The sequence below is a fragment of the Pristiophorus japonicus genome, unplaced genomic scaffold (assembly GCF_044704955.1).
Source record: "Pristiophorus japonicus isolate sPriJap1 unplaced genomic scaffold, sPriJap1.hap1 HAP1_SCAFFOLD_82, whole genome shotgun sequence".
Taxonomy (NCBI): Eukaryota; Metazoa; Chordata; class Chondrichthyes; family Pristiophoridae; genus Pristiophorus; species Pristiophorus japonicus.
The window spans coordinates 2,412,677-2,422,591 of NW_027254740.1; the positions used below are offsets into that span (position 1 = coordinate 2,412,677).

The 9,915-nt window shown below is 46.8% G+C and overlaps 1 protein-coding gene across 1 annotated transcript; it reads left to right on the plus strand.

The window, feature by feature from the left end:
• The first annotated feature begins 522 nt into the window (after nt 1-522).
• On the plus strand, nt 523-9,350 carry LOC139257297 (histone H2B 1.2-like). The gene is made up of 4 exons (XM_070874432.1): nt 523-526; nt 1,383-1,451; nt 5,082-5,432; nt 9,289-9,350. The coding sequence occupies exons 1-4, from the start codon at nt 523-525 to the stop codon at nt 9,348-9,350; spliced, it is 486 nt and encodes a 161-aa protein (XP_070730533.1).
• Nucleotides 9,351-9,915: the final 565 nt, after the last annotated feature.

Sequence of the window (9,915 nt, forward strand, 5' to 3'; positions counted from 1 at the left end):
ATTCAATTTTTTAAAAACAAAATTTAAACGTATTTATTTTCTTAAAATGTTAAAAATATATATATTTCAGTCTGGGCTGGTTTTAGGTCGCTCCCTGCTTCCTGCCTGTCTATCACCTGTGTCTTCAATAACCGTCTCTGCCCCGCGTGTTCCTGAGCCCTACTGCACAATTGCCTTCAGAGATGATAGAAATCTCACTTTATTCTTTTAAAAGGGAACTGCTGTCAGTCAAGGGTCATTCTGCATCTGGGTAAAAGGGATGTCCTTGTAGTCTCGGATCATTCTGTGTCTGTTTAAACGGGCTGGTTGTCAGTTCCGGTTCATAATCTTTCCCTTTTAAACGGATTTTCTGATCGGGATTGCCTGCGCCGGTGCGCACCCAGATCGCAGTGCGCCTGTTCATTCATTCGAAATATGCTCATCTTTTCTCAAATCCACTCCTTGATATTGCAGTTGCCCCGAATTTGCTCCCAATATATACAACAGCATAATGCATGCTAGCGTTAGAGGCCGCGTGGCCTAATGGGTAAGGCGTCTCACTTCGATCACAAACCACGAAGTTCTCAGAAAATTGCAGGTTCTAGTCCTGCCACGGTCGTCTTCGCTCACTGCGTGAAATTTTATATTCTTTGTTGTGATTCTGCTGAGAAACCAACCATCTCTTCCAGTCACTCACCTGAAGGAAAGGAAGGCTGTTTGCTTAAAGAATCTCATGGCACGTTTTCATCATTGCCGATCTGCATGCACGGGCAGAGCAAGCTGTGAAGTGGACTTTCGTGCACATTATTTCTGTGTGGATACAAAAAGCAGGAGATTGAATCGCTGAAGATGAGCTATGGAACGGACGAGGTTGCCGAGAAGTTAAGGCGATGGACTTCTTATCCATTGTGCTCTGCACGCATGAGTTCGAATGCCATCCTCGTCGTCGTTGTCTTACAGCTTTGACCTGCCTGGTCGTTTTGTCATTCACATTTAACCTCATCGGCAAATTCCCCTTTTTCTTACAAGGATGCTGTACTTTGTTCATGTCATGTCTCAAATTAATAACATATTCGTCAAAAGGATGATTTTTGCAGGACTATGGCGAGGGGGACTAATTAGATAGGTCTCTGAGGGACAGCACAAGCACGATGGGTCTAATATATTTTCTCACTCCCGTCAGAATCTGAGAGCTGCGCTTTTCACTGTCGGTGGCTCGTTGTTCTCGGGCTTTGATTCACGCTTACGATTGATCACATTTGAAACGCAAGAGGTCTCGGGCCGAATCCCGGACGAGCCCCGCCATTTTTTACTCAAAGGTCTGCTTCTCACAGCCGCTCGACATGTGAGAAAACAGACATATTTCATATTAAACGTGTGATTTTGCGCCGATGTTCCCACAGCATCCAAATCCCAGAATAACGATATCATCCCCTTCCCACTGAATACTGCGGACAGACATGGTCACCTTGGTAACGGAATGTTCATTCTGACATAATTTTCTAAACAATAGCACACAAGACAATGGGCCATCAATAAATGGGAAATGAATTAAACACTCTGCAATTACATTGTAAATAATCGGTAATAAAATGCTGGATAATAACTGGTGCAGATAATAGCTTATCTCTAGCAAAGATTAAGAATAATGTGTTTTGCTTACACACACACGCACATAGCAACGACTCAGTGTGCATTCTTTTCAGTTGTTCTTCTTTACCTGATGCAATTGTATTTCTTAGTTCTTTGGGAACCTGCAGGAATCCATCCCGCGGTGTTTGCTGTGTCAGTATCTCAAGAGATAGCGCGCCGTTGCTGCTCCTATTGCCCTGGGTAATGGGGTAGCTATTTAAAGGGACAGGAACTCTCTTTTCTCTGCCTATTTATATCTAAAGGTACAGTCCAGTTTATCTCAGAGTGTCGGCGGACTTCACGAACCGAGCTCCCATTAACATTCGCTCCCTTCTGTATTGTGCTGTGATTGTGAAGCTGTCTATTCCAGTGACTTGAGCCTTTCTAAAATGGCACATTGTTTTCATAATCCATTTGACTTGCTTGTTTAATTTGGAAAAAAATCAGAATTGTTCAATGTGACGAAGGTTTTGTTTAAAGTTGAATTAAAATTTGTTTCAATATATTATTTCCAACCCTCCCTCAACCCCCCAAATGTTAGAACACTCTGCAATACTGACTGGGATGTTGCCAAGTTCGATCCTTGATCTGGGCTGTTTGTTGTTCTCAGCCAAGACAGCAATTCAGGGGTTATAATTGTCCTCAGTACCACTGCGCTAAATATGAGCAAAATTAGCCACTGCCCTTGCTCTTGATACTGATCCAGTGACATCAATTGGGAGGTTTGTGGATGTAATTTGGGTGTAGGATTGGATTCGGCTCTGATGCCTACCACAGTGGAAATCCTGCTGACACTCACTGAGTCGACTGATGGTGAAGCACCAGAGTTTAACACATTTCTTGGAATTGCACCCAGCCAGATTCAGCACTTCCTGGAGAAAGTAACTCGCAGTTGATTTTGGACAATAAGGATGGAGGGAGATTGTCTAGAATAAGGCTTTTACAGCTTCGGACGGACAGGAGTGGGACAGAATGTCCGATAGAAACTAGACTTGTCTGTTCTGAATTTCTATCCTGTACTTAAAGTAACAACTTTTGTAATCTACATTTGCAGGATATTAGAAGGGGAGAATCTGCAGCTTGGTAACTCAAACCAAACATGACATCAAGATTTGAGAGATTCACTGGATTCATCAGGATCACGTTATCATCAGCCTTTGGAAAAACACCAATCACAGCGGTGACAAACAGTACACATGTTCTGTGTGTGGATAGAACTTCAATCATTCGTCAACCTGTGAGACTCGTGTGCCCAGCTTACTAAACACTGTAAATGTGGGGACTGTGGGAATGGAAGCAGCTGTGCGTTCGGTGGAAACACATCAGGGAGAGGCCATTTACCAGCTGGGTGTGGAAAGAGATTCAGTCTCTCATCTCACCAACTGGCATTCGAGGACTTAGATAACAGACTTTCTCCTGTGAATATCGATCTGTGTTATTGGGCCATGATGTTTTTACTTGTCTATCTAGTTGACTGTAAACCTTTGCCATTTATTTGATGTGATCGGTTTACTTTAGATATTTAAAAAAAATACATTTATTGAGTGGATTCAAATTTAAATTGAAATCAGCTTTGCAGGTGTGATACTCTATTCACACATTGAAGGTGAGAGAGATGCTGTGGACACATGAAAATTCCAGTATCGGTAAGTGATTAACAGACTGGATTTTGTGTTTAGTGATCCTGGGCGTGTTAGCTAACCCTACCGTGGACTTCAAGGCACTCTGGACGGTATGGGGAACTGTGACTTGTCATGAGAGTAACCAAAGGTCTGAGAACAGATACAATCTAGAGTTAGAAAAGAGTAAAGGCGCAAAATGAACCTTTCGATAACAAGACATCAATTTGTCACCTCTTATCATGGAGACATCAAGTATCGACACACTGTGTTGTTTGAAATATAAACATATTAAACTCCAGCCCAGTTTTATGGGTGATTAATTTCAGCAGAAACAAATCCCAACTCACGGAATGAACACGATTCAGTCAGGATGTGATTAACAGCAGTACTAACAGTAGAACCCAACCCCTGCAGTCACTTGCGAACTCGCAATTCAAATGACTGAGTAAATCCCTTCCCACACCTCCCCAGTGTGAACTCGCTGGAGTTTCAGCAGATCAGATGACTGAGTGAAATCTTGGCCACACACAGAGCAGGTGAATGGTCTCTCCCCAGTGTGACTGCGATGATGGATTTCTAGACCAGACGGGGAACTGACTCCCTTCCCACAGTCTCCACATTTCCATGATTTCTCCATGGAGCAGGTGTCCTTGTATCTCTCCAGGTTGGACGATCAGTTGAAGTTTCGTCCACACACAGAACACGTGTAGCTTCTCACCGCTGTGAATGGCGCGATGTTTTTCAGGCTGGGTAACTGGTTGAAGCTCTTTCCACTGTCAGTGCACTGGAACATTCTCACTCGGATAGGGTATGTGTGTCTCGGTGCTTTTACAGTCACACTAATGTTTGAAATATTTTCCCACAGACAGAACTGAAAAATGTTTCTCCTTCCACATTCAAAGGCAGATGGTATTCATCATTTCCAGTTTACATGTTTGGGTAAGTACGCAAAGTGAGAATAAAATAAATGAGCTGCTGATTTTCTCTGCTGATCACTGGGCCTTTTGTGCTGGCCCAATAGGGTGAACCCGGGCTGGCCCAATATGATGTGCCTGGGTGACCCAATAGGGTGAGCCCGGTGTGGCCCAATAGTGTGAGCCCGGGCTGACCTAAGGAGATGAGACTGTGTTGGCCCATTAGGGTGAGCCTGGGCTGGCCCGATAGGGTTAGTGTGGGCTGGTCTGACCCAATAGGGTGAGGCGTGCTGGTCCAGGTTCACCAGACAACTATCAGAACATCAAGGCTCCCTTTCAGGGGCCACTAAGCTGACATAAACATGTGACCAATCAAACTGACAGGCATCCTGAAGCACCGCCCACCCTTTGTCCCTGCTTAAAGGACCGTGCATGCGCCGTGAGACCGCCCTGACCAATATGGTGGCCGCTGAGCACGCTCCCACCACCTGGGGAAACAGTTTTACTCGTTGGAGTTCAGAAGAATGAGGGGTGATCTTATAGAAACATTTAAATTAATGAAAGGGATAGACAAGATAGAGGCAGAGAGGTTGTTTCCACTGGTCGGGGAGACTAGAACTAGGGGTCACAGCCTCAAAATATGGAGGAGCCAATTAAAAACCGAGTTGAGAACGAATTTATTCTCCCAGAGGGTTGTGAATCTGTGGAATTCTCTGCCCAAGGAAGCAGTTGAGGCTAGCATATTGAATGTATTCAAGTCACAGATAGATAGATTTTTAACCAATAAAGGAATTAAGGGTTATGGGGAGTGGGCGGTAAGTGGAGCTGAGTCCATGGCCAGATCAGCCATGTTCGTGTTGAATGGCGGAGCAGGCTCGAGGGGCTAGAAGGCCGACTGCTGTTCCTAATTCTTATGTTCTTCTGTTCTTATTAGATACTGCCAAGAAAGGCGCCAAGAAAACGGTCACTAAAACACCACCGAAGAGCAGCAAGAAGCGCAGAAAGTCGAGGAAGGAGCGTTACACCATTTACATCTACAAAGTGATGAAGCAGGTTCACCTGGACACCGGCATCTCCTCCAAGGGCATGGACATCATGTACTCGGTTGTGAACGATATTTTGGAGCGCATCGCAGGTGAGGCTTCCCGCCTGGCCCATTACAACAAGCGGCGCACCATCAGCTCCCGAGAGATCCAGACCGCCTTGCGCCTGCTGCTGCCCGGGGAGCTGACCAAGCACACCGTGTCGGAAGGGACAAAGGCGGTGCCAAGTACACCGACGCCAAGTAAAACTGCCCGCTGTCCTGAGAGGTCAAACCCTAACACAACGGCTCTTTTAAGAGCCACCCACAATTTCTCTGAAAGAGCTGCACAAACCCATCTCCCTTTAAAATTAAATCACTAATTATTTCCTGAAAAATTGAGTGCGAACCTTTGGAGTTCCAGCTGTAGATTTAGTTTTGAATTCTCAGATAATCAGCTTCACTCTCAGACCTGTTCATATACACCGCCTGTCGAATTAAAAGCATGTTTAGGGACTGAGCCTCAGATTTCAGTCACACATTCTCTCTCGCAAGTACTTATCAAATTTATTTTTCAATTCCTGTTGCGTCAGTCCGTTTATTAACCCGACACTCCCCGCAGTATTACAATCCAGAATGGGAGTTCTTATATAGACCATAACCAGGGCAGTTTGAACACTCTGTCTAATATGTCCTTACTATACAGTATAAATGAACAGGAGGCCCATACTTGAGAGAAGGTCACTCTGTGGCCAGTAACATATATTAGCCAGCACTGAAGTGATGATAATGGGTGGAGCTTAGCCTTTTACACCTGAAATCCAGGTGAGGAGTGTCTCCCACAAGTGCACACCTTTATGGTCAATGTTCTCACGGTGTCCAACTTAGGTCAGTTTATACATGGGTTACAATGACAGTTGAATACATGACATCACCTCTCCCCAAAGTCTTATTGGGATCATTGGTTAAGTCTCTTTGGTGGTTTACGCTCCCTTGTAGAGCGCCTGAGTTGGGGATCAAGTTGTTGGGCGTTGGCCTGAGTGTCTGCTGTTTGCGGTGCCTCAGGCCCGTCCGGACTGCCCACAGTGACTGGGCTCTCCTCCGCCTGGATTCGATGTTCGCTCACCTGTGGAGGAGTGAACTCTATATCGTGTTCTTCCTCTGCTTCTTCTGTGGGGTTGCTGAACACCCTTTTTGTTTAATCCACGTGTTTGCGGCAGATTTGTCCATTGGTAAGTTCAACTATCAGAATCCTATTTCCCTCTTTGGGCAATCACAATGCCTGCAAGTTATTTAAGCCCTGCAGCGTAGTTGAGGACAAAGGCAGAGTCATTGACATCAATACATCGCGCCCTCGCATTCCCGTCATGGTAGTCACATTGTGACTGGCGCCTGCTCTCAACAATTTCTTTCATGGTGGGGTGTATAATGGATAACCTGGTTTTGAGTGTCCTTTTCATTAGCAGCTCTGCGGGTGGAACCCCTTTGAGCGAGTGTGGTCGGGATGCATTTGCCAACAGGAGGCGTGATAAGCGGCTTTGTAGGGAACCCCCTTGGATTCTGAGAATCCACTGTTTGATTATCTGCACTGCTCGTTCCACCTGACCATTTGAGGCCGGCTTGAACGGTGCCGTTCTGACATGGTTGATACCATGTCCTGCCATTCAATGCTTGTAAAGTTCGTGCCATTGTCGCTGACCAAGGCGTCCGGTCGACCATGGGCAGCGAACATTGCACGTTGACTTTCTACCTTGGCGGAGGATGTGCTTGAATTGAGAATGTCACATCGATCCATTTGAAGTAGGCGTCTAGTGCAACCAAAAACATTTTTTCTCATGAAAGGACTTGCGTAGTCCACATGGATACATGACCATGGTTTGGCGGGCCAGGGCCAGGGGCTAAGGGGGGGACTTCCCTGAGCGCATTGCCCAGCTGGGAACACGTGTTGCATCTGTGAACACAAAATTACAGGTCTGCATCTATCCCTGGCCAACAAACGTGTGACCTGGCAATTGCCTTCATCATGACAATGCCCGGTTGCTCAGTGTGGAGTTCTCTGTTGAACATCTCTCTGCCCATCTGGGGCATGACTACACGGTTTCCCCATAGTAGGCAATCGGCCTGAATCGAGAGTTCATCCTTGTGCCGATGAAACGGTTTAAATTCCTCTGGGCATGCCCTGTACGTGGCTGCCCAGTCCCCATTGAGGACACATTTCTTAAATAAAGACAGTAGGGATCTTTATTTGTCCAGATTTTGATCTGACGGGCTGTCACAGGTGAGCCTTCGCTTTCGAAAACTTCAACAGCCATGACCATCTCAGCATCATGCTCAGTTGCCCCCTCGCTGGTGGCAAGTGGGAGCCTGCTGAGTGCATCGGCGCAGTTTTCAGTGCCCAGTCTGTGCTGAATTGTATAGAAATAGGCGGCTAACGTAAGTGCCCACCTCTGTATGCGGGCCAACGCATTCGCATTTATGGCCTTGTTGTCGGCCAAAAGGGATGTTAGGCATTTGTGATCTGTCTCCAGCTCAAATTTCTTGCCAAACAGGTACTCGTGCATTTTTGTTTACTGCATATACACATGCAAGCACTTCCATTTCTACCATCCCGCAGCCGCTTTCTGCCTGGAACAGACTTCTGGAGGCATAAGCTACCGGCTGTAATTGACCATTGGCATTGACATGCTGCAAATCATACCCGACACCATAGGACGACGCATCGCACGTTAGAACAAGTTTCTTACATGGGTCATGTAATATTTACAGTTCGTTGGAGCATAACAAGTTGCGTGCTCTATCAAAAGCCCTTTCCTGGCTGTTCCCCCAGACCCAATCGCGACCTTTGCATGGGAGCATGTGCAGGGGCTCTAATAGTATGCTCAATTTGGGAAGAATGTTACCAAAATATTTCAGGAGCCCCAGGAATGAATGCAGCTCCATCGTGTTACGGGGTCTGGGTGCTCTCCGGATCGCTTCCGTTTTGCACACAGTAGGTCTGATCCCGTCTGCTGCTACCCTCATCCCCAGGATTTCTACCTCTGGAGCTCAGAAGACGCACTTTGCCTTTTGCAGTCGCAGACGTACCCGGTCCATTCTGCGTAGCACCTCATCCAGGTCATGGAGGTGTTCTTCAGCATCGCGACCCGTGATGATGATAACGTCCTGAAAAACCACCGTCCTTGGAATCGACTTGAGGAGGCTTTCCATATTTTGCTGAAAGATCACGGCGGCTGAAAGAATCCCAAACGGACATCTGCTATACTCAATCAACCCCTTGTGCGTCGTAATGGTGGTCAGCCTTTTCGACTCACTCGCCAGTTCCTGGGTCATGGGAGCTTAGGTCAGGTCCAATTTTGAAAATTTTGTCAGCGGATAGTAGGTAGTAGGTACTGGTGTTGGAGTGACACCCGATTGATGGTGGCCATGTAAGCGCCACATACCCTGACCGACTCATCCGCCTTGTGCACCGGCACGATCGGACTCGCCCAGTCATTGAATTCAACTGGCAAGATGATGCCTTCCCTCAGCAGGCGGTCCAATTCGCGTTCTATTTTTTCCTGCATCACGTACGGCATCGCTCTGGCCTTGTGGTGCACTGGCCTGGCGTCTGGGTTTATGTGAATCACTACCTTAGCCCCCATGAAAGTGCTGATGCCGGTTAGAAATAATGAGTCAAATTTGTCCAGGACCTGTGAGCATGATACTCGCTCCAAAGAAGAAATGCATTGACATCGCCCCATTTCCAGTTCATGACAGCAAGCCAACTCCTCCCCAGTAGTGTGGGACCGTCCCCCAGGACAATCCAGAGTGGCAACCTGTTCTCCGAATCTAGCACCGGAATTATCTCCTTTGTCTATGTCCGTAGCTGTGCATCAATCGGCAATAATTTTGGCCTCATGGCCTTGGACACCCACAAATCTTTCAAACTGGTTGATATTCATCAAGGACTGGCTGGCCGCCGTGTCTAGCACCATTAATACTGGGATGCCATTGAGGAGTACTTTCATCATTATCGCTGGCGTCCTGGTATATGAACTGTACATTTGCTCCACATGAACTCGCTGAACTTCAGCTTCCAGTGATTTTCCCCAGTATTCATTTGGCCTCGTTGTGCTTACAGCAGGCTCGGCGTCCTCGTACAGCCAACTGGCTGCAGGCTTCCTGCACATACGCGCCAAATGACCACTGACGTTGCAGTTTCTGCAGGTATATTGCTGATATCTGCAGGCTCTGGCTGGGTGTTTGGCTCCACACCTCGAGCATGAGCTGGAGGACCCGTTGTTGGAAACAAAAGGTCCATTACCAGTCGATCGTCTCTGACTGTCTCTGTAACTGTCCTTAAGTGCATCATTAACAGGTGTTGATTGCCCCATTACTGGCCGCATTGTCCATTGCAATGGCATTATCACCACTCAGCTAGCCATTGTCTCTGTTTAATTCCCCTTTTGGTTTCGACCGCATGCTGGGACATGTCCGATTGCCCTTGTCTGTCGAGAGAACTGTGTGTGCGTTAACAATGTGGACTCCCTGGTCATTAGCCGCATTTGAGCCAATATTTTTGTCATACATCATTCTGGTCTCTTCCTCCCCTGAGTTAAAGTCTTGGCTATCTGAGCCGCCGCTTCCAAGGTCAAGTCTTTGGTCTCAATCAGTTTCCTGAAAACCCCAGCACGCCCGATGACTTCAATAAAAAAGTCTCGCATCATCTCCGCTCTTCCTGCATCTGTGAACTTACATAGACTCGCCA